The 25,463-nt window shown below is 37.8% G+C and overlaps 1 protein-coding gene across 1 annotated transcript in view; it reads left to right on the top strand.

Annotated features, from left to right (window-relative positions):
- Ccdc171 (coiled-coil domain containing 171) overlaps positions 1 to 25,463 on the top strand; it is a 332,057-nt gene that overhangs the window by 215,246 nt on the left and 91,348 nt on the right. Inside the window, exons 22-23 of the mRNA XM_075944990.1 lie at positions 7,854 to 7,999; positions 10,384 to 10,438. Coding sequence (XP_075801105.1) covers positions 7,854 to 7,999; positions 10,384 to 10,438 — 201 coding nt within the window. The remainder of the gene's footprint in view (positions 1 to 7,853; positions 8,000 to 10,383; positions 10,439 to 25,463) is intronic.

The following is a 25,463-nucleotide window of genomic DNA, read 5'->3' on the forward strand; positions in this document are numbered from 1 at the left end:
TATGTTTTGTTTGGTTGACCTGTCTGTTGGGGAGAGTGGGCTGTTGTTAATGTGTGGGGGTTTGATGTGTGATTTAAGCTTTAGTAATGTTTCTTTTACAAATGTGGGTGCCCTTATATTTGGGGCATAGGTGTTCAGAATTGAGACTTTATCTTGATAGATTTCTCCTGTGATAAATATGAAATGTCCTTCTCTATCTCTTTTGATTAATTTTAGTTTGAAGTCTGTTTTGTTAGGTATGAGGATAGTATCACTAGGTTGCTTCTTAGGTCCATTTTGTTGAAAAATCTATTTCAAACCCTTTACTCTGAGGTAATTCCTGTCTTTGAAGTTGAGGTGTGTTTCTGGTATGCAGCAGAAGGATGAATCCTGATTTCATATCCATTCATTAGACTGTGTCTTCTTATAGGTGAGTTGAGTCCATTGATATTAAGGGATATAAATGACCAGTGATTGTTAATTCCTGTTATTTTTTTGTTGTTGGTGGTATGTGTATCTCTCTGTGTGTTTTTCTTCTTTGGGTTTTGCTGGTATGAAATTTATATTGCCCATGTTTTCATGGGTGCAGCTAACTTTCTTGGGTTAGAGTTTTCCTTCTAGTACTGTCTTTAGGACTGGATTTGTGGTAGGTATTGCTTAAATCTAGTTATGTCATGAAATATATTGCTTGCTCCATTTATGGTGATTGAAAGCTTTGCTGGGTATAGTAGTCTGTGTAGACATAAGTTTCTGTCTCATCTGGTCCCACAGATATTCAATCCCAAAGAAACACACAGAGGCTTATATTAAGTATAACTGTTTAGCCTATTAGCTCAGTATTATTATTAACTAGCTCTTACAACTTAAATTAACTCGTAGTTCTTGTCTATGTTTAGTCATGTGTCTTGGTATCTTTTTTCAGTGAGGCATTCTTATCTTGCTTCCTCTGCATCTGGCTGGGTGGCAGTTTCTCTGCCTTTCTTCTTCCCAGAATTCTCTTAGTCTAGTTACCCCGCCTATACTTCCTGCCTGGCTACTGGCCAATAAATGTTTTATTAAAGTAATATGGGTGACAAATCTTTGTAGTGTAGAAGAGCATTATCCCACAGCAAGTCTGGGCTGAAATTCATGGTCTCCTAGTGTCTCCAAAACATTTATTTAGGGCCTTCTGGCTTTCAGAGTTTCCATTGAGAAGGTGGGTGTAATTCTTATAGGTCTGTCTTTATGTGTTACTTGGCCTTTTCCCCTTGCAGCTCTTAATAGTCTTTCTTTATTCTGTATGTTTAGTGTTTTGATTATTATGTAGCAAGAGGACTTTTATTCTGATCAAATCTATTTGGTGGTCTGTAAGCTTCTTGTACCTACATAGGCATGCCCTTCTTTAGGTTAGGAAAATTTTTTTCCTATAATTTTGTTGAATGTATTTGCTGTGACTTGGAGCTGAAATTTTCTCCTTCCATCCCTATAATTCTTAGTTTTGGTCTTTACATGGTGTCCCAGATTTCCCGCATGTTTTCTGTTAAGAATTTTTTGGATTTAACATTTTTTTGAATGATGAATATTTCCTCTATCATATCTTCAATGTGTGAGAATCTCTCTTTTGTTTTTTTTTTATTTTTCTTTTTGTTTTTTTTCGAGACAGGGTTTCTCTGTAGCTTTGGAATTCTCTTCTGTTTCTTGTATTCTGCTGGAGATTCTTGTATTTGTAGTTCCTGTTCATTTACTGAGATTTTCCATTTTTAGAATTCCCTCAGTTTATGTTTTATTACCTCTATATCAATTTTCAAGTCTTGAACTGTTTCCTTCACCTGTTTGGTTTTTTTCCCCCATGGCTTTCTTGAAGGGTTTTATTGATTTCTTCAGATTTTTTGTCTGTCGTTCCTCGATTTCTATAAAGGAATTCTTTATTTCCTCTTTAAGGGCATCTATCATCTTCATAAAGTTATTTTTCAGGTTATTTTCTTCCACTTCATCATGCATTGGGATGTCAGGTCTTATTATAGGACCACTGTGTTCTTGTGGTGCCATATTGACTTTTGTGTTGTTGAATGTATTCTTACACTAGTGTTTACTCGGCTGTTTTTCCAACTGGTGTAGGTTGTGCTTCTGCCTATAGGGGCTGCTATTCTTCTGATTGATGCAGATGGTGCTTGTGCCTATAGGGTCTGCCAATTTCATGAGAGAGGGCTGTCCTCAGGGAGGATGCTGGGGTAGGTAGGTTTGGGCAGCACAGTTGGTCTTGGGGGAAGAGAGTCCAGTGGGTGGCATTGGTGGTGGTATGGCCTGCCTGCAGGTCTCTCACCTGCTGGCCAATTGCTGAGGTCTGCTTATATTTATTTAAAGAGTAGTGTAATGACATAAGATCTAGAAACATAATTAGCATATTAAACATTTTTAAGATGTATTTAGTCCTCTCTGGTTATAGGATACTTACACATATGTTGTCTTACTCAACGCAGGAGTCTGACAGGCACTGCCATCCACTCCACACTGAAAATGGAGTTGTTCAACTTCGTTTCCTAAGTATGCCATCTACCATCCATGTGAAGTTAGTAGTAGAAAATGATAAAATCCCCTTAGGAAAGCTATCTTAAAATTGCTTAATATAACTGTTACTTCTATGAAATAAAGATACAAAGAAAGAAAAACATGTAAAATAATTATACCACATAGTGATACCTCTTTATATACACAATGGTGTATTTGTTATAAATGATGTAATTATGTAATCACTCAGCTCAGAGACTGTTGACTTAATCGTAGACTCTAGTGAGTTTTAGCTTTACCCCTGTTTGCCCTGCAGTGAACTTGATGATTTTATCATTTAAACATTAAACCTTCTGTGAGCTTGCAGTTTAATTTACCAGTAGCGACTTAAATTAATTCTTCATTAATATAATTTTCTTAGTTGTAACATCCTAGCTGGCTGAAGATGACATTATTTTCTTTTCTAATTTTAAACTGTTTGCTCGTTTACTGTTAGCCAGGAGTGTCTGTTCAGAAGTCATTGTTAGGTAACAGTAAGTGTATTACTGTAATCACCCTTATCCTTACTGCTTGAAGTGCTGGGGTTCATACCCATAACCCTGCGAATGAGGGGCTACTCAGTCGAGTCTCAGCACTGCAAACTTAGTTCTAAAAGTTGTTACATTTCCCCCTGACTTCAGAAACATAGTCTTAAAGGTTCTTTTCTTGCTTTCACTTTGAATGACTGACTTTTTATGCCATATTGAATAGCCATTAGCTTTTAGTCTGGAGGAATGTGGATCCAAAGGTAGTCCCCATTAGACGAAAGAAAATCTATAAAAGCTGTAGCTCCTGGAGCTTAGTTTTCCTAGTGGCCTAATGGCCTAAAGCACAAGATTGTACCCTCATGAGACAACACTAGATGAATCCCTTGGTGTACAGAAATATTAATTAGGTAGATGTATACATCATACAGATAGCTGTAATTTTTATAAAGTACAACTATTAATTAAATACTCTGATTTACGAAATCCATTTTATGGTATTTTTTATTGTTGTTTTCTTTCAAGACAGGGTTTCTTTGTGTGATCCGGGCTAACCCGGAACTCACTCTGTAGATCAGGCTGGCCTTGAACTTAAAGATCTGCCTGCCTCTGCCTCCTGAGAGCTGGCATTAAAGGTGTGTGCCACGACTGTCCAGATGAATTTTTAAGTTTTAAAATCATTTACTAAAATTACACCATTTATATAGTTTATGTAGCTTTAAATTAGAGTTTGTTGAAATAATTATGCATATTATACTTAAAGAACCATTTTAAAAAAGAAGGAATATAAAAAAGACTTACATTGGTGATGGCTGCAAAACTCTGTGAACATATCAACCCCCATAAATTGTACAAATAATTAATTGTGTTACACTTGAGTTATATCTCATTATATTTGTTTTCACTACACAAAATGAGTTATTAGGGCAAAGCAATATAATTTCAATTTATAGTAATAATTAAAGAAATTATTAGCATTAATTATTAATTTAAATAAACATTTAAAGATTTAGAAATACAAAATTATAAATGGCTTAAAATAATTTGTATTCTTATTCAGTAGTAACATGTTATTACAGAAACCTCAGAAGCCATAAGTAAAAATATTAAAAAATATATGGAGTGTTTAATATCCCAGCCATATCCCTAAGCTTTTCTGTATTATCTCTTTTCTTTGTGTGCATTCTGTGCTTTGCTAGCTCTTATTACTAGTAAATAACTTTTTGTGACCAGTTAAGGGAAGTAGTCAGGTGTAGCTACACTTGTAATGCTAGTTCACTGTAAGCATTTGCTTTTCCCTCCTGGATCATGAGAGGCGAGTAGGAACTGAAAAGAAACACCATAAAGATATGTGGTAGATGGGATATACTTTTAAAAATTTTCTTTCAAGCATTTTTGGATTTAAAACGAAAAGTAGAATCTTTGACACCTGAGTCTTGGGTCAGCAGAATACTTTTACCTTTAAAAGACTCTTATTACAATATGTAGCATTAACTTTCTAACAGCTCAAATTGTTCACAACACCATTGAAAGATAAGTTCAGTATCGGGCTTTGAGTTTTATTTCCTTTTCTTTTTTTGTAAATATTAAGACCTGAGTACAAAATGAGGGCTGTATTGTGGATTAAGTGAAGTATCTCAAGGCTGTGCTGCTCTGATAACTGAACCTGGAGTGACCTTTCTCAGACACAATTACAGAGCTGTATGTTTTTCCTTTAATTTCATCAGGGGTTTAATTAGTATACAAATAAAACTTCCCTTATCTTCCTTTCTACCTAATTGGCTTGTCTTCTCTTATATATGAAGTATGTGAAAGTGGGCTGTAATTAGGGTGACCGTGTTAACCTTTTTTCCTCAAATGTACTGTTGCCTAAAGGCCTCAAGGCCTGAAAACAGTGCTTTGGATTATTGCTTTGCAATCACTATGGCTGTCCCACAGGTTTTCTCATGAGCAGAAGGGCTTTGGGTGCTGCAGGTTCCCACTGCTTAACAGGATCTTCATTCTTCTCCCCACTAAATGTTTATTGATTATCTCGCTGTTCCAGGCTCAGCCTCCAACAACTTAATATCAGGTGACAGTCGGGAGAGTTCTCCAAGTAATTAGAGTTGAGCATTGGGGGAACAATTAGGAGCAGAGTTATTAAACTTGATTTATCCTATTCTCTCCTGAACAGTTTCTTGGATATCAGAACATCACACTTTCACAATCTACCCTGGTTGAGAAATTAGTGGCTAACCTGCTGCTTATCATTGTTGCCTTGCTGCCCAGAGGCACACCCTCTTGGTTCAGTCACTCAGCTGCAAATATTAGAGTCCATAAAATTTATTGTGGGTTTTAATTAGGTGAATCTGAACAAGAGAAAAGCACAACTAAAAATTTATAAGTAGGGTTTGTATTTTACTTATGACTTTATATGTAAGTATATGGAATATCTATGTATATATATATATATACATAGATATAATTAGTTTTAACTGAATTTCAGAATTTTTAAAAAAAGTATTCCAATTTTTTATCAGAAAGGTTAATATTAAGAAGACATACTTTTGACACACTTTTTGTAATTTTGTGTTTTATACACATTTTCATGAACTTGTAGATTCTTTGACTAGGCCCCCAACTCTTTAAAACAAGAATCCTATGTCTAAAAGTAAAACAAGAGTGTTCTATTTTTTTAAAAAACTGTTTTATGGTTTTATTTTCACATTCAAGGATCTACGTAACTTTGTGTTTTCTTTCCATACCCCTGTGATGGTGTGAGCTTTTAGAGGGGTCTGGTGGCCTGTCATAGCTCTTCTGAGGTGAACTTGAGATAACAGCCATTATTCGGTCTGGCTGTGTGAAAGCTCTGAGGCTGTCTTCTGTCTTCTGTGAACGTATAACATAGATTCCTGAATGGATGGTTGTGGTATGAAAATGAAGCAAACGGATGAGCTCAGATCTGGCAAGCGAGACTGGAAATAGTACGGTAAAGCTGGGTAGCCCCTTCACAAGTAGGCACTGCCGTCTTAAGACTGAGCAAGGCAGTTGTAATGCATTAGCACACATCATTTGAAAGAAAAGCTAAAGCTTTATGCTAACTGCTGGTAGAAAAGTAATTTGGGAAATGTTATCAGAAATGCTAAGTTTAAATAGTTTTTTTTAAAAAAAGACTTTGTTGATAGTTCAATACCTTTAAGTATCTTAACAAAATTACTACAATTGGAATGGTTTAAAAAATGTTCTTTGTTGTCTTTAAACATTGTTTTAATATTTCCTCGGTGAATAATTCTTTTAAAATATTTAAGATAATTTAATTTTTAACATCGAAAATAAAGGCACAGCTTCTGTAGTAACATATGATGTTTTAATTCAGATCAAACACATCAGTCTTTCAAGTACTTATCATTTCTTTGTGGGGGAAATATTCAACCCATCTTTTAGCTTTTAGAAATATACGCTGTATTGCTGTTACTTATGATCACCTCATTGCATAACAGCCCACTGAATTGTCTATAAATATCATGCAGTACCAACTGATCACCTCTGGAGTGTTCTTAAAGTTCTATTAATATTAAAGTCTGAAAATAAATTTAAGTATCTAATGAATAACCATGGTTGTATTATTACTTATATTTGGAGGCTTGTATGTGTAGTAGTTACTTGACTGAAAGTTAAGTACTGAATTTAAAAGCCTGCAGCATTTTAAACCCCGATTTGACGGATTGCTTTATATTTTCTATCATTTTGGATGAGTTGCTTTAGCTCACATAAGTGGCTTGGGTTCATACTATCCTTGTAACTACATCAAGGAGAGAGTTTCAAACATGAAAGTGAGTGTTGCTTCTTCATGGGGGTTGTGAAACACAGCTGTGGATATTCGTGTGTGGCTGAACTAGCAAAAAGATTAAAGCAGAAGTGTGTACAGTCAGTTGCTTGGCTGACTATTCCACAAATTTAATCGTAAAAACTGTTCAATAAGCTTATTTTAGAAATTTTAGAAGGCAAGGGGTGAGAAGATTTTTGGTGTTCAAGGGATCATTTGACTCGTATGCTATTTTACAACCTAAAATTTAAAAATAGAAAATACTTCTTAAAATTGTTTCTGATTCTAATACTTTCTCCTTTAACTCTTTAAAAGAGCTGTATCTGTATAACTGCATGCTGGAATTCCTATGCTAAGTTGGTATTTAAAGAACTGTGAACGCACAGTTTATATTTCTGTGTAAGGAATCATTTATAAACCCTAATCATTATGAATGCCAATGTTAGGTGTTTTGCTGGTTAGAACATGCTGATCATTCCTATGTAGTTATCCTTGACGTGGAAGGTATTTGTTAGGAAGCAAGTCAACGTTATTTCTGAGTCCCATTTCTCTACTGAAATGTGTAGAACAATCTGTCACAGAGAGAGTTAAAAAAAATGTGAGCCCACCATCTCCTCTGGCGTTCTGATTCCGTTCCTTCAACCATACACTCTTGGGGGGGGGGGCATCTGATCTTAGTTATGTCTAGAGTTAAATAGAATCTAACCTTCATGTGCTTTGTCCCATCAATTCTTTATTTTTCATCATTAAAAGCAAGCACTTATGGCTTAAGATTTCTGTAATAAGAAATTTTTGGTAATGGTACATTTCGTTTGTTTTACTTTGCACACTAATGTAGAGTTGCATTTTATAGCCAAATATTTCTTAAAACAGTACAGCTCTCATTTCTAATTAGCAAGTATGTAAAAATTTTGCAGAAAATTTGTTAAACCTTGATGTGTAATGACCCAGCTCTCCTTCTCCGTCAGGCTGTGTTCTTCTCTGTCTAATAGCCTATGGCATAAATTGGAGCTAATTATCAGGACTGACAAGTAACTCTGTCTCCTGTCTGCTCGCAGAGTCTCTCCGAGGCAAAGATGGAGCTGAGAAGGAAAGATCAATCTCTGCGCCAGCTCAATAGACATCTTACCCAGCTGGAGCAGGACAAGCGTCGACTGGAGGAGAGCATCCATGATGCAGAGAGTGCCCTCCGCATGGCAGCCAAGTGAGCATCTGGACCGCGGGGAGATCACTTAAAACAGACAAAAGATCAATTCTTACTTTCATGCTCTGGGTTTTAGCCCTGGATAATACAGTGCTAGAAAACAAAAGTGCAGCTGTCTGTCTTTGAAATTCTCTGATATGCCCTCAAAAAGAAAACTCTGAACACACTAAGTGTATATTTTATAGAGAAGCCTCAGAAAGCGTGAGCTTCTACATAGCCTCAGATTATGCATATCTGGTGCTCAGTGTGGCATTACATGTTTGAAATCAAATCACGTTTTCATTAATGCAGAACATAAAATTGTTTAGTTAAAAGTTTCAGATAGTTATGTTGTTCTATTATTTCTTCTTTATCTTCTGTTCCACTGGCTCCACCCCTGGTTTTTCTTTGTAGAGTCTACTGATATTACAGGTAATATTTCCATAAAGAGATATATTGATATACAATCAACATGTGTATCACAGCCTTAAAATTCAGCTAAAACAGGTTGATATGGGAATCCACTTAAGCTTACATAGGTATATGCTGCAGTATATTTAATAGAAAACCATTTCAATGCAAACAGCTACATAAATGTAGAGAAGGTTTTCCCTTTCGCCGTTTAACAAGTGGACATGCATACATTTCGAAGTTCAATAGTTCTCTTGAGCTTTTTGTTTGTTCCCTATAACAAGGTTTATGGACTACCTTAAGACAGGCTAATGTTCAAACAGCATAATGAAAAGAGTTAAAGAAACATGTGATTCTTATTTATTGATTCAGTGTGTTTGAAAATTTTAATTCATGAAAATATAAAAATATTAGTTAGAATCTTTTGAGACAGACTTCTGTTAGATGCAAACTGTGAGTTGTGAATAACTCTATAAATTGCAGGATAGAGCTTGTGAATCATGGAGCAGGCATCTCTGGTCTTGGAACAGCAGTAACTATTGCTTCTAGGTTGATGGCTTCACTTCTGTAGGATGAGGGGACAAATTCCAGAGTACAAATATTGCCTTGCTTGAATAACCACAATAGTTTTTTTTTGAAATTTATACAGCTATATGACATTGTAGCTCCATATTAAATGTATATAATTTTTATTTCTAAAAATATAAGTCTGACTAACTCTGATTGGTTGCCATTTTCTCTATCTCCTTGCATTAAGTGAAGAAAGATGAGGTAGTTAACTCTGAGCCTCACAGCGGACTGAGGGTCTTAGTTGTGTGAAAACGCTGTAAAACCTCTGGATTTCTGCTGTGTTTTTACAGTGTTGCACTTAACTCAGGACTCAGATGACTGTGGCTTGTTTCTATGGGCATCGATCTTATACAACTAAAGGACACATTAAAAATCGGGTGTCACTGTATTATTTACACTTTCCAGTCACATGTCTCTAACATTTCCACTCAGAGTTCTTTTTTATTTCATTGCGAAAGCGGAATTAAATACACAGGCTAAGAAATGAACTTGTTACTGCACCAGTGTTGTGTCAGAGAGGGTTTAATTGACTTACGGCAGCATGAAAGGAATGTGAGGATAAGCAATAGCATTTTACAGGGCATCACCGCTTACAGTGTTTTGCTACCAAGATGATTTAAAGAATGTCTTGCTTTTTCAGAAAATTCTAAATTGTGAATAATGAATAATGTAATCATGGTTTCCTTATCTTTCCCATTCTCTTAACTTATGGTCTCTTCCCCCAGTTTAGGACAAGTAGCATAAGCGAGCATTAGAGTTAAGTGTAAATATACCAGTGGCGGTGGTTACTTATTATACCTTTTTCACATGTGTTTGGTGTGTGTGCATGTTTGTGTGTGCATGTGTGTGTGTGTGTGTGTGTGTGGTACATGTGACAGCCATAGGTCGACACTGAATCTCTTCTGTGATTGCTCTCCACTCTTGCTTATTGAACCAAGGTCTCTTACTGAGCCTGGAGCTCACCAGTTTCTTCTAGTTATGTTAGCCAGTTTGCTCCAGGAAACTGGGATTGGTATGGTTTTTTTTTTTTATTGAAAGAAAAAAAAAGAAATTCCCGCCTCCTCCCAGCCTCCCATTTCCCTCCCCCTTGTTTTTTTAAAAAAATAAAACAAAAAGAAGTTTTCTACATTTATTTATTTATTCATGTACTCTCTCTGTGTGTGTGTATGCGCACACACACTAACATGGTGCACTTATGGAGGCCTAGGATTATAGACTGCCTGTTATGGCTTCCCACTGTATGCTGGGGGATCTGGTTCTTGTCACATTTGCCAGCGAGCACGTCATTCCCCAGGCCATCTCCCCAGCATCAAGTTCTATGCGTTTAAAGGGAGATCAAAGACAGCTAGTAATAGTGGATAAAATGTAAACAGATGTAAGAAGACGGGTTATACTCACACTTACTCTTTTTTTCTTTTTTCTAGAGATAAAGAATGTGTTGCTAATCACATGAGAACAGTAGAAAACATGCTTCATAAGGTATTATGATTTTTTTAAGCTCATTCAATTTGTTCTATGATTATTCTGGTCATTATTCCTATTAACTGCAAAGTAGTTTAATTATTTTTGACTATCTTAACATAAATTAGCAAAAACATACTTTGGAAATGATTATGGACTATATTGTTGTTTTCTAGAACTCATTATAGGTACGTGGTGAAACTATGAAAATTATGGTTTCTCCAAACTGGTCTAAATGTGCAGAAGTTATCTGTGGTCTTTACTGACCATTCTCCCCTAACAAAATCCTGACTGCTGTCAAACAACTGTCCATATATGTATACATAGAGGGATAGGATATATTTTGTCAGTAGTTGTGTATCTTAGCTGGGTAATAAAGTTATTCAAATGGAAGTTTCTTACTTATATGAACATATTCTTAAAATGAAAAACCCATTTAATAACTCTTATTTTCAAGTGATTATTTTTATATTACAAACCATCACTTAATATGTAGCAATTAGCAGCATAAATGTGTTACATTAGTAAAAAGTTGTTAGCTATATATTCATTGTATAAGAACTTTAATCTAGAGGGAAAGATATGGCAGTATGTGGGGCCCCTGCAGTAGGACCTTGATCGAACCCTAGTACATGAGTTGAATTGTGGAACCCACCCTCTGTGGAGGGATACCTTGCTCAGCCTAGGCACGGGGTTTGGGGTTGGGAGGGCCTTGGCCCTACCTCAGTGAGGTGATGGGACAGACTTAGTTGACTTCCTCAGAGGAGGCCTTACCCTCTCTGAGGAGTGGATGGAGGTAGGTGGGGGGAAGGAGGGGGAAGTGGGTGGGGAGGAGGGAGGGGGAACTGAGATTGGTGTGTTAAAAAAAACCCTAAACCTGAAAGATTTTTTTACATTTATTTATTTATTTATTTATTTATTTATTTATTTATTTATTCATGTACACTGTGTGTGTGTGTGTGTGTGTGTGTGTGTGTGTGTGTGTATGTGCACACACTAACGTGGTGGAGTTATGGAGACCTAGAACACAACTTGCAGAAGTTATTTCTTTTATTCCACCATGGGGATTCTGAAGGTTGAACTTGGGCCGTCAGGCTTGGTGACAAGTGCTTCTGTCCACCGAGTTATGTTGGCAGCCCCTCATTATTTAAAAGTAGTGTTTTTTACATATTTATGTTATTGTCTAACTGACAATATTTTGGAATGAAGATATCTAATACTTTTAAGATATATAGAAGTAATGAATGACTACAAGAATTTTAATACCCTAAAATTATTACTCTTTAAAAATTCTTCTCTCATGTATTGCATCCCAACCTCCTTCTGTTTCCCTAAAAACAACAACAGCAGCAACAAAAGAAGGCAGGATCCTAGGCACAAACCCTCATAGCACGGCTGGACATGACAACCCACTAGGGGGAATAGGTTCTCAAGAGCAGGCAAAAGAGTCAGAGATACTCTGCACTCCCATTGATGGGAGCCCCACAAGAACAGCAAGCTGCTCAGCCAAAACATGTGCAGTGGACGTAGCTTAGACCAATGCAGGCTCCGTATTTGTCCCTTCATAAAACTAATGCTTTTAAAAAAATGAAATAATAGTGAACTAGCCTGGGTTGTGGTGCACACCTTTAATCCTAGCACTCAGGAAGCAGAGACAGGTGGATCTCTGTGAGCTCAAGGCCAGCCTCGTCTACAGAGGAGTTCCAGGACATCCAGTGCTGCACAGAGAAGCCCTGTCTGGAAAAGAACACAACACAACACAACACAACACAACAAAACTAAACAAAAAAGAAAAAGGAAAAGTAATGAACTAATATTTAATGCATTTTAACACTTAAAAAATCACTATACCTCTGTATCTGAAGTTTGAAAATGATAGTTTTAAATCAATAAAAACATTCTGGAAAATCTAGTAGTTTGAGTTCTATTTTCATTTAGGATTCTTTAAACCATGGCTTCCATCCTTCCCCAGAAAGTTTAGCCAGTAGTATAGTTTAATATTCAAACCAAGTATGTGTGTACTTCAGAAATTTAGATTTTCAACAAAATACATCTTTGATATTATTTGTATCTGCTGTGTCTTAGGATGGAAATGTCGTGTATATAGCATACTCCTTATATAGTTAACATTGAATATGAAATCTAATTGTTCAGCTCTCCAGATGGAAGAGAAATGTTAGGCTAACTAATCCAATTTATGTGGATGTCAAGGAAAAGCCATTGTATGTGAAGCGCAAATATTAGACCCTGTCCTTATGAAAATGACAAATATCTATTTGAATATAACAAGTCTAAAGGACAGCCATAGTCACACAGTTCTTTAGGATTTTTTTTTTTTTTGTCAAATGAAAGAATGTTTGCAGCACTGGCCTGATGCCTCCTACTTCAGATGTAGTGGATAACTCTTTGGTTTTATGGCTTTGACAATGAATGTAGTGGTGTTTAACTTATCAGTTTCTTTTCAAGCTTGAAGTAAAAATTTAGGAAAGGCTATTGATAATTAGGGATAATTATTGTGTGTGTGTGTGTGTGTGTGTGTGTGTGTGTGTGTGTGTGAAGTCTGGACTAGAAGTATTGGGTAGCAAGAGGGTCTTGAAGCTTTCAGGGTGGTAGCCATACCTGTCCATGCATGGGATTATTCTGGTGTTTTTGGAGACTGTGTGGTATAACTTTATTTACTGCTTTTAACACATAGCTTAAGGGTATCAGTTATTATAAAATAAAGCTAACTGTAAGTTGATGAAATGAATTTAAATATTACTTATAATATAATAAATAATTTGTTTTCTTTTACAATTTCTGCATTTTTTAAATATTTTAATGATCTTTGCTAATTCCTAAGCTTGACATACTCCATTAAACTTTTCACAATCTAAAACCTATATTGTATTAAGCAATTATCTAGCTACTATTTTTTAATCCCACTTGGGAATGATGCTGGTATTTAATAAGAAAAATTAATCACTTTTCTTTAAAAGCACATGCGGGGCCAGCAAGTTGACTGAGAATGTAGAAGTGCTTGCTGCTCAGGCCTGGATGGAAGGGGAGAGCTGATTCCTGGAAGTTGTTCTCTGACCCCCATCATCACTACCGCCCCCTCCCACACCATCACACATATACAGTATACATATGCACAGACACATACACTAGTAACATAATTTTTAATTTAAATGAAAAGAGGAAGAAGCATGTACACAGTTGGTTTTTGATACTCAACAGTTTTAACTATGCATAAGATTTTCTGTGTCTGTGTCTGTGCGTGCATGAGCATGTGTCATGTGTATATGCATGCATGTGGAGACCAGAGTTTGGTATCAGGTGTTTTCCTTATTCTCTGTCCACTTTATTCTTTGAAACAGGGTCTCTCACTCAATTGGAGCTCACTGATTCAGCTAACCTGACTGCCAGTGAACTCCAGGGATCTGGCTGATCTATAATCCCCATGGTTATTTTTATATGTGCACCATAGACCCTAGCTTTCCATGTCAGTGTGGTGGTCTGGATGCAGGTACCTGTGCTTGCATAACAAACACTTCCTTTACTGCACTCTTTCCCTAGCCACCCTCTCAGATCCTCGTGGAAAAGAAATATGACTGTGCTAAGCTTATGGAGACGTTTGCTGTCGTTCTCAAACAGCACAGATAACAACCATAGTATAACTTGTATAGCATTTTCAGTGTTCTAGGTATATATCACCTAGAGATGATTTAAAAAGTATGGGAGGAAGTAAATGACCACTCTTTGGTAGACTGTACGGTTAACATGCATGAAGCTTGAGTTAAGTACTGAGCAGCAACAACAGAAATAATACAAAATATATGGGAAGGTAATTTACGTTACATAACCGCACCACATCATTCTGTGATGGGGAATTGTTGTCCTTGGATTTCATGTGTTTAGTAGGCCAAATGTCTGATTCTGGAGCCAGTATTATGACAGAGACAACCAGTTTTTTCCAAAAAATAATTTTGATTATTATAAAACATACATTTATTGGGCTGGAGAGATGGCTCAGCAGTTAACAGTGCTCAGCTAGAAGACCTGAGTTTGATTCCTAGCACCCGCATCAGGTGGTTGGCACGTGCCTGTCTTTCCAACTCCAGGGGATTATGATGCTTCTGACCCCTGAAGGCATGGGCTCTCATGTGCACATACCCACTTGCAATAATATGATTAAAATGATAAAATTAAATTTATATATATGTATTAATGCCTCTTTTTAAAATAGGGTTTGCTTAATACTACATGTTGGACTCATGCTCACCACCCTCCTGCCTCAGTCTCCCAACTGTTGAGAGGGTTTGTATGCCTGGTGATGTGAGTTTATGATGGCGGTCAGAAGTTAACTTTTTATTGATATTCTTAGGGAATCAATTTCAGGTTTAGGGGTTAAGAAAAAGGGAAACAAGAAGGAGTCATTATAGTGTTTCATCATATACATTTTAAGAACTATTCTTTTCTCTGTTGAGTTGAATTCCTAGCTGGCTGTATATTTTGAAAAATCTATATCTATTGAGCTTTTCTTCTGTAAAAAGTTAATCATTTTAACCATTTAAAATGCATAATGTATAATTTAGGTGCTAGAAAGATGGCTCAGTATTTAAAATCCCTTGCTGCTCTTACAGAGAGGATCTGAGTTTGGTCTTTAGTGCCTTTACTAGGCAGCTCATAGCACCCATAACTGCAGCTTTATGGAATCCAACACAGACACACACACACAAATAGCCATAACACATAAACCTTACATTGCTTAGTTTGGTGATTTCAATATATCCACACTATTGTACAATGCGCATATCAGCTAATTGTACAACAGTTAAATCACCCCGAAATAAATGCTGTGTTCACTAAGCAATTATTTCTTGTGTATCCTTCATTTGCTTTCAACAAACACTCATCTTATTTTCTGTCTCTTTGGATTTTATGTTCTAGATAGTTGAAATAAATACAACATATGGGCTTTATTATCTATCTTTTTTCATTTGGCATGTTTTGCTCAAATTTCAGCCATTTGGGGTATGCATTAATGGCTCCATTCTTTTTGTGGGAGAATATTATTCCATTATATTGGTATATCACATTTCCACAGTGCCTGACTAACTTACATTCCTGCCAGAAGTTTCAATGGTTCCTCCCTTTCACTTTCTCATTCTTCTCAGTATGTAATATTTGTCATGATAATAGGCGTTCTAACTGGAGTAAGATAAAATCTCAGTTAATTTTGATTTCTGTTTTCTTTATTGCTAAAGATGTTGAATATTTTTCCATGTATTTATTGGCCTTGTGTATTTCTGGTGAGAACTGTAAGTTCAACTCACTTGCCTACTTACTGATTAAATTATTTGTTCTTTTGCTGTTTAATTTCTGAGTTGAGTTCTTTGTATGTTCTGCATATTAAGCTGTTGCCAGATATATAGCTGGCAGAGATTTTACCCCGTTCTGTAGTCTGTCTGTTCACTCAGTTATTTCTGTTGCTGTGCATAAGCTTTTGCAATTTTTTGTTTTAAAAATCTCATACTATGTATTTTGATAATATTCTCTTTCCTCTTTTAGCTCCTCCCATATCTTCCCCCATCCACCATCAGCTTTATGTTCTTTCGCTCTCAAACAAACTACATAACCACAACCAAAAGAAATAAATGCCACCAAACCAAACGAAACCAAATGAAACCAAACCAAACTAAACCAAACCAGCTGGCCGGCCAGCCAGCCAGCCAGCCAGCCAGCCAGCCAATTAAACAACCAACCAAGCTTATAAAAAAACATGGAGACAATTTTGTATTGGTCAACTACTCCTGAGGATGAAGCCTGCCTTGGAGTGTGCCTAGCGCTATCCCATTGGAGAAAACTAATTTTCCCTCTTCTAGGGATATAAACTGCAGACAGCATCTCCGTGCCCATTTCCTTTTTTCATGCTGAGATTTTGTATGGCTTGAAATTGTGTAGATCCTGGGCATGCTGTCACAGTCTCTGTGAGTTCTTATGTGCACCTGTAGCAGACTTTCTTGGACTGCCAGCCACCAAATCATGACATGGAGACTTATTAATTGTAAATGCTCGGCCCTAACTTAGGCTTGTTTATAGCTAATTTTTATTTTTTTTTAACTTAAACTGATCCATTTCTATTCATCTATGTGCTGTCCTGAGGTTTGTTTATCTCATCTGCGTACTGTTCCTTCTGTTCTCCTGCTTCTTCTATGACTCGCTGACTGGCTCCCCCCTCCCCCCCTTTTTTTTCTGCCCGCCAGCCCACCTAGTCCTCCTCTGCCTAGCTATTGACCATTCAGCTTTTTATTATACCAATTAGTTGCCATAGGCAGGCAAGGTAAAACAGCAGCACATCTTTACATAGTTAAGCAAATATTTTATTCCACAACATGCATCAGCCTTGTTGTATCCGTAAAACACAATTTCCTTGGAGTTATCCACCACCTCTGGTTCTTACAATTTTTTTTTGCCTCCTCTTCTGCATAGATCTTGAGTCTTGATGGGAGGGGGTTGATAGAGATATTCCATTTAGAGCCTAACATGTTGTTTCTTATTCTCTGGTCTCTGTGTAATTACTATCTACCACAAGAAAAAGCCTCCCTGGTGAAGACTGAGCATTGTACTGACCAGTAGGTGTAGGAATATGCCATTAGGAGTTAGTTTATTGCGGTGTTCCTTTAGCAGAGTAATAGTAGTAGGCTTTCCCCAAGGGACGATGATCTATCTAATTGAAGGTCTTGGCCTCATTAATATGTCAGGCATGGGCTCTGTCTCATGGAGTGGGTCTTATATCCAATTAAAAAGTGATTGCTTATTCCCATAACCTTTGTGCCACTATTGCAGCACTATTTCTCTTGCAGGCAGGTCATTCTTGTAGGTCACAGGGTTTGTAGCTGTGTGAGATTGATGACTTCTTTTCTCAACTGGTAACATGTATAGTAACATCACTGTAAATTTTAGTCATAGGAGTAAAGCTTTTTGTTGGGCATGGTTCGTGTTCCATGACATAAGTTTGTGGTCTCCTCAGCAATAGAATTGTGCCATCAGGTTGTGGTAACCAGTAGCACTGGCGTGTAATGTTCTGGGGTTGTAGCTCTGGAAACCCTCTGGCCAATGACACAAGAATATGCAACCCATCCTAGTACTGGAGGCTTTGCTTAGTGTATGGTGCCTAGTTGGGTCATTGTCTTGTATTATTGTAACTCATTATATTGTAACTACACACACACACACACACACCTCCATATGCCCTCCTTTATCCAGTCCTTCCTTTACCCCTCCCATCTATTCTTGTTTATACTTTATCTCTTTATAACACTATTTTCTGTCTCCCCATTTTTCAAAAATCCCCTCCTTTCCCTGGTTCCTTATCACGTACCTAGCCTGTGTGGATATTCTAAATGAAACACATATATCTAAGGCTTATATTAAAACTAACATGCATAAGAGAAAACATGCAGTAATTGTTTTTCTGGTTAACTTACTCAGGATAACTGTTTCTAGCTCCAACCATTTACCTGCAAATTTCGTGTTTCTTAACAGCTCTGTTGTGTAAATGCACAACATTTTTATTATCCATTCATCAGTTGATGGACATCTAGGCTGTTCTCAGTATCTGGCTCTTATGAATAGAGCAGCAGTGAACATGGATGAGCAAACTCCTCTGTAGGAAGATAGAGAATCCTTTTCCCGGGAATGATATGGCTGGATCTTGTAGTAGATCTGTTTTTACCTTTTTGTGGAACCTCTGTGTTTGTTTTCTGTAGAGGCTGTGTGAGTTTATACTCCCACCAGCAATGAGTAAGTGTTCTCATATCCCTGATCTTTGCTAGCATATGCTGTCATTTGTTTTATTAATCTTAGTCATTCTGACCGGGGTAAGATGAAATCTCCAGGTAGTTTTAATTTGCATTTTCTTGATTTCTTGGCTAAGGATGTTGAACATTTCTAAAAAATTTTTCTCGGCCATTTGTGGTTTGAGAACTCTGTGCTTACATGTATAGCCCATTTTTTGAATTGAGTTATTTGTTTTCTTAATGTCCAGTTCAGTGTAGGTGCATACATATATATTCAGTTGATAAAAAATACACATATACATATATTTTTTAAAATTTAATTTTTTATTTTTTAAGAAAACATTTCTCTGTGTATCCCTGGCCTTCCTTGAATTTGCTTTGTAGACCAGGCTACTTGAATTCAGAGATCTACCTGCTCTTGTTTCCTGGGGCCTGGGATTAAAGGCATACATGACCACTCCCTGGCCTCAGTTTTTAAATTCTTTGATAACTCTTGATACTAACCCTCTGTCACACACACACACACACACACACACACACACACACACACTTATGGTATAAACATGTGAGACAAAGGGTTAGTGTGTGTATATATATATATATGTGATAAATATCCCCCCCCATTTTTAGGCTTCTGATTTTTTCAAAGATGTCCTTTGTTATACAGAAGCCTCTCAGTCTCATGATCTTAGTGCCTGTGCTATTGGTGTCGTCTTCAGATAGTCCTTTCCTGTACCAATGAATTCAGTACTGGTTCTTACTTCCTCTTTCCTCAGACACCTCAGGGTGTCTGATCATATGTTGAGGTCCTTGATAAATTTGGAATTGAGTTTTTTACAGACACACTTTCATTATTCTAAATGCACATAAGCTTTTAAATTTCATGATAACCCTTTAATCAGTTCTTGCTCTTATTTCCCAATCTGTGGTATTGTATTTAATGTCTATGCTTAGATTTTGAAGTTTTTTTCTGAATGTTTTTTTCTACTAGTTTCAGATCTTAAAATATTTTGGCTCACTTTGGATTAATTTTATACAAGGTGAGAGATAGGGATTGGTTTATTCTTTTACATGTAGTTTTTCTAGCACCAGGTTTTAAGGGACTTTTAGTGACGATGTATGTTTTGGCACCATTGCTGAGAATCAGATGGTTGTAGCTATATGAGCTATTTCATGTCTTTTATTCTAGTTACTTGATCTATGTACCCGTATTTGTCCCAATAATATACTGTTTTTATTACTGTGGCTCTATGGTATATTTAGAAATAAGTTATTATGATGCCCCCATGGTAATTTTTTGTTTCAATTTAATTTTAGGCTTTCTTTTTTATATACCTATAATAAGTTGTCCTTCAATGGCACTGGGTCTTGATCCTACTTCAGGTTCTGGCTTTGTGGGAGCCTAGCCAGTTTGGATGTTCACCTTCCTAGACCAGGATGGAGTGGGGAGGACTTTGGACTTTTCACAGGGCAGGGAACCCTGACTGCTCTTCAGACTGGTGAGGGAAGGGGAGAGGAGTAGGGGGAGGGGGAGAGGAGTGGGAGGAGGGGGAGGGAAATGGGAGGCTGGGAGGAGGCAGAAATTTTTTTCTTCAATAAAAAAATAATAATAATAAAAAAGTTGTCCTTGTAATTTTGATGAAGATTATGTTGAATTTGTAGATCTCTTTTGGTAATAAGGCAACTTGCATGATATTAGTGCTTCTCCATGTATATAGGTTATTGTGTTGCATAGTTTTATGTCAACTTGATACAAGCTGAAGTCACCAAAGAGGGAACCTCAATTAAGAAAATGCCTACATAAGGTTAGGGCTATAGGAAAACCCGTAGACCATTTTCTCAACTAGTGATTGACGGAGGAAGGCTCAGCTTGTTGTGGGTGGTGATCCTGGGTACTATAAGAAAGCAGGATGAGCAATCCATGTGGTGCAAACCAGTAAGCAGCACCCCTTCACGACCTCTGCATCAGCTCTTGTCTCCAGGATCCTACCTACCCTGTTTGAGTTCCTGTCCTGATTTCCTTCCGTGATGGATAGTGGTATTGAAGTTTAAGCCAAATGAACCTTTTCATCCCCAACTTGCTTTTGGTCATGGTTTTCATCACAGCAATAGCAACGCTAACTATGACAGATGTCTTGTTCAGCTTTTTCTTAACAAGGTTTTAAAGTTTTCGCTGAAGAATTATTTCACCATCTTGGTTAGGTTCATTTCCAGTTAGCTTCTTGAACACCCCTTGCAAGGCCATTGTGAATGGAGCTATTTTCCTGATTTCTTTCTGTGTTTTTTGTTTGTTTATAGAAAAACCACTTAAAAAACTATTGACTTTATGCTGGTTTTCTAATTTGTTGAATGTGTTTATCAGTTCTAAGAGTTTTCTGGTAGAGTTTTTAGGATCATATTGTCAGTAAATTGACTTCCTAGTCTCATACCCTTTTACTTCTTTCTCTTGCCTTACTAAGACTTCAAATTCCATCAGTCTAGACTAAAAATTCCAGGGTGATGACTAACTCATCCAGTGAAAGACAAGAGACCCCAAGAACCTGAAAGGCTCTCTTTTGCTTTCCCCAGGTTTGTTCAAGGTTTCATTGTAAAAGTTTGTACAATGGACTATTACTCAGCACTAGAAAACAATGACATCTTGAAATTTGCAGGCAAATGGATAGAGATAGGAAAAAAAACATCCTGAGTGAGGTTACCCAGACCCAGAAAGGCAAACACAGTATGTACTCACTCATAAGTAAAGTAAAATATAAAATACTCATAGATGTAAAGCAAAATATAACCAGGTTACAATGCACAACCCCAGAGAAGCTAGGTAAAGAGGAGGACCCTAAGAGTACCCTAAGGAGGACCACAATAGTAGAAAGGGTGCCTGAACTGGCCTTCCCCTATAAACAGATTAGTGACTACCCTAATTGTCATCATAGAACCTACATCCACTCACTGAAGGAAGCAGATGTAGTGATCCACAGCCAAGCACTGGACTGAACTCCTGGAGCTTAGTTGAAGAGAGGGAGGAGGGATCATATGTGCCTGGGAGGGGGGGTCAAGATCATGATTGGGAAAACCACAGAGACAGCTGACCTGAGCTGGGGGTGGTGCTCATGAACTCTGGACTGACAGCTGGGGATCCTGCTGCATGGGACGGAACTAAGCCCTCTGAATGTGGATGACATTTATGTGGCTTGATCTGTTGGGGGGTGGCAATGGGACCAGGACATATCTTGGGTACATGAACTGGCTGTTTGAGCCCATTCCCTGCTCAGCCTTGATACTGGGGCGGAGCGGGGGAGAGAACTTGGTCCTGTCTCAACTTGGTATACTGACTTTGTTAACTCCTAGCAGGGGGCTTTTCCTTCTCTGGAGTAAATGGGGGAATGTGGGAATGGTGGGAGAAGGGGAGTGAGAGGGAACTGGGGCTAGTATGTAAAATTAAAAAAATTTAAATTAAAAAAATTAAAAAGAAAATTGCAAGCTGGTTTCCTGCTACTACTCCAGTGAGTAGCTAAGAAGTGTAGTAGCCCCTTCCCTCTCTGACATCCCAGTAGTCGACAGAGTGCCGTCTTAGTGCTAGCCGGTACACGTGTGGATCTGCCTAGGACTTTGATTTACATGGGGAAAAGTCAGTAAGCAGTGTTCTTCATGGGCTCTGCTTTAGTTCTTGCCTTCAGATTTCTGCTTTGAGTTCCTGCCCTGACTTCCCTTCATCAAGACTCTTCTTCACTTTATTTTCTCTTTATCTCCTATCAAGTTCTGTGTATTTAGTTTTATGTTAAGGTCGTTGATCCACTTGGACTTGAGTTTTGTGCAGGGTGATAAATATGGATCTATTTGAATTCTTCTACATTCAGCCATCCAGTTTGACCAGCACCATTTGTTGAAGATGCTGTTTTTTTTTTTTTTAAATTCAGTGTGTATTTCTGGCCTCTGTATACATTAAAAAATCAGGTGTCTATAAGTGTATGGATTTGTGTCCGAGTCTTCAGTGATTCTATTGACAATGTTTATTTTTTGTGCCAACATCATACTGTTTTTATTACTATAGTTCTGTAATACAAGTTGAGGTTGGAGATGGCAACACCTTCAGCAGTTCTTTTATTATTCAGGACTGTTCTAGCTATCTTTGGTTTTTATATTTCTATATGAAGCTGAGAACTGTCCTTTAAAGATATGTGAAGAGTTGTGTTGGAATTTTGAGGGTGTTGCATTGAATCTGTAGATTGCTTTTGGTACAATGGCCATTTTTACTATATGTATCCTATTGATACATGAGCATGGGGTGGAATCGTCACATCTTATGATACTATCTTCAGTTCTTACTTCAAAGACTTAAAGTTTTTTTTAATCATAATTAAAAGTCTTTCACTGGCTTGGTTAAAGTTACCCCAAGATATTATATATTTTTGAGGCTTTTGTGAAAGATATTGTTTCCCTGATTTTTTCTCAGTCTATCTGTCATTTGTATATAGGGGAACTACTGATTTTTGTGAGTTAATTTGCATCCTGCTACTTTGCTGAAAGTGTTTATCAGCTGCAAGAGTTTCCCGGTGCAATTTTGGGGTCATTTATGTATACTATCCTATCATTTGCAAATAATAATACTTTGATGTCTTCATTTACAATTTATATCCTCCGATCTCATTCTGTTGTCGGGGTTTCTGTCCCTCCGAGTCCCCACAATCATTAAATCCCAAAGAAATCACACAGAGCTACATTAGTTATAAACTGATTGGCTTCTTATTAACTCTTACAACTTATATTAGCCCACATGGCTCAGTACCTTGTTCAGCGAGGCAGTCACATCTTGCTTCTTCTCTGGCTGGGTCAGAGTGCCAGAAACTTTCTTGATTGACTTTCATGATTCTCAAATGACTCTAACTTGTCAAACTGACAAACACTGACCAGGACAATTGTTACCTTGTCATCTTGACACACAGACACATAACTGTTAAACCATAAGCTTTCCTTTCTTGTTCATCCCTACACTCTCAAAATTAACACCTCTTACAGTCTTTAAAGATCCAAACACATTGAACCATCTACACTCTCAAAAGTACAAAGCCTCTCTAAACTATCCACAGTTTCTCAAAGGTCTCCAAAGTCTCTGTAATATTCCAGAGCCTTGATGCAGGTTCCTGTGAAATAAAAATAATCTACCTGCATTCTTACTCAGAGAAAGAAGAGTGTGATCACAATCTAAACAATGCAAATCCAGGATTTATCAGCATTTAAGGTTCAGCGTTTGACGTCTGGGACCCACTCGTGATCCTCTGGGCTCTAGTAGGCTCCATTTTTCCAACTCTGCTGTTTGGAGCACACAGCTGCTTGCCTCAGTCTCAGGCTGGCTCCACTGCACAGCTGCTGTTGTGCTTGGTGGTCATTACATAGTTATCTCCAGAATGCTGTACTCTCCACTGCAGCTCACCCCACCTTCACCAGTAACTTCTGGGCTCTCTCAGGGACTCTGATCCTGTTACTTGGTGCCAAGCCTCAGCTTCTCCTCATGAGCTCTTCAATCCTGTGACTTGTGCTGCAGCTGAGGCTACACCTTCACTAAAGGGCTCTTCCGTCCCTCTCACATGCCAAGCCTCAACTGTTCTCTATAACCCCTTCATGTCTTCAGACCCAGCCTCCTGTGAAACTATTATACATCACCAAGTTTGGCTGTCAGAATGTGGTACAACCTTGGCTGCTTATGGACCATAGCCTATGTGTGCTGACCATAAGAGAGGGACCACAGCCTCTGTGTGCTGACCCTAGGAGAACACACCCAGAAGATTTCACTCAGTGTCACTGGTCTCATGTTAATCACCATTAATTTTTCAGCTCCAGTTACTCAGCATCGATTGTCCCAGCAAAGCAAAGGTTTCACTTCAGTGGTTCCGATTTCTTATTAATTACAGCTTATTATTCAGCCACAACCAGCCAGAACCACAGTCTTTTTTCTTTTGAGTTATATATCTTCATTCCTTGAGATTATAATATAATCATATAATATCCCCCTTTCCTTTTCTTTATTCCAACCCTTATATTCCACCTCGCTCACTTTCAAATTCATGATGTTTTTCTTTAATTTATGTATGCATGTAACCTGCTCAGTTTGCATAATGTTACTTGCATGTATATTTACAGAGATGGCCATTTGGCAAACCACTTTGTGTGCTCTTCCCTAGGGCACACAGTCTCTCCTCTTCTCAACATTCTTTTCCCTGTCCACATTAGCATGACTGCTGGTGTCCTCGTTCAGCTTAGCGTAGGCAGCCATGTAGGTGAGACTTTACAGGTGTCGCTTCTCTGACATTTCTGAGAGACAGGATCTCACAGCGAATTTTCTCTTTCCCTGGCTCTGACAATCAGTTGTGCAGTGATCTCTGAGCCTTAGCTGTAGGGGTTGTGTTGTAGATGTATCCATTGGGAGTGGGCTCCACAACTCTGCACTTTGGTCAGTTTCTGCAATGCTCTCTGTTTCAAAGAGAAGTTTCCTTGATGAGGGGCGAGGTATAGGGATAACTACTGTCTGTGGGCATAGGGATAACTGTTCAGAGTATAGTTAGGGATTGTGCTGGTTTAATAATGCTGTGGTTGCAGGTTCTCCTCCAAGATCCATGGCTTCACTAGCCCTGGGTTGCTGGCTAGGTTTCCAGTACAAGGCACAATTTCTCTCTTGATGAATGGACTTAAGTTCAATTAGAGAGTTGTTGGTCAGCACCAAGACTGCCTGCCACTCTTACACCGTTAGGGTTATTATGACATGCCTTGTCCTGTGCTTCATAAGACTTCATATAGCCGGGCACTGTTCATTATGTCCCTCCTTGAGAAGTTTCTGTGCTGCCTTTTGCTACCATGAAATGTTGTCTTTAGGGAAGTGGCTTTTAGATCAGGCTCAGCCCAGATCTCAGAACCATAGCATCTTAAAACAAAATGCCAAATGGCCTTGATAGATTCTTTAAGGGACTTTCATTCATCCCTCTGAAACTTCACAAGCCCAGTCTCCATCATCTGTATTGCTCTCAATATTCTTATCTTCCAAGCTTCCACTGAGTTCAGAACGCTTGATGGCTTCTCCAGCCCAAAGATTGTCATGACAGTCCTCATCAAAACGTGGTTAGGTCTGTCACGGCAATACTTAATAGTCTGGTTCCAACTTCTTTCTTAGTTACCTTTCTATTACTGTGATAAAGACCAAGACCACAAAAGCAACTTGGGGAGGAAAGAGTTTATTTCAGCTTCTATGCCCCAGCCATAGTCCATCATAAAGG

The sequence above is a fragment of the Microtus pennsylvanicus genome, chromosome 13 (genome assembly GCF_037038515.1).
Source record: "Microtus pennsylvanicus isolate mMicPen1 chromosome 13, mMicPen1.hap1, whole genome shotgun sequence".
NCBI lineage: Eukaryota > Metazoa > Chordata > Mammalia > Rodentia > Cricetidae > Microtus > Microtus pennsylvanicus.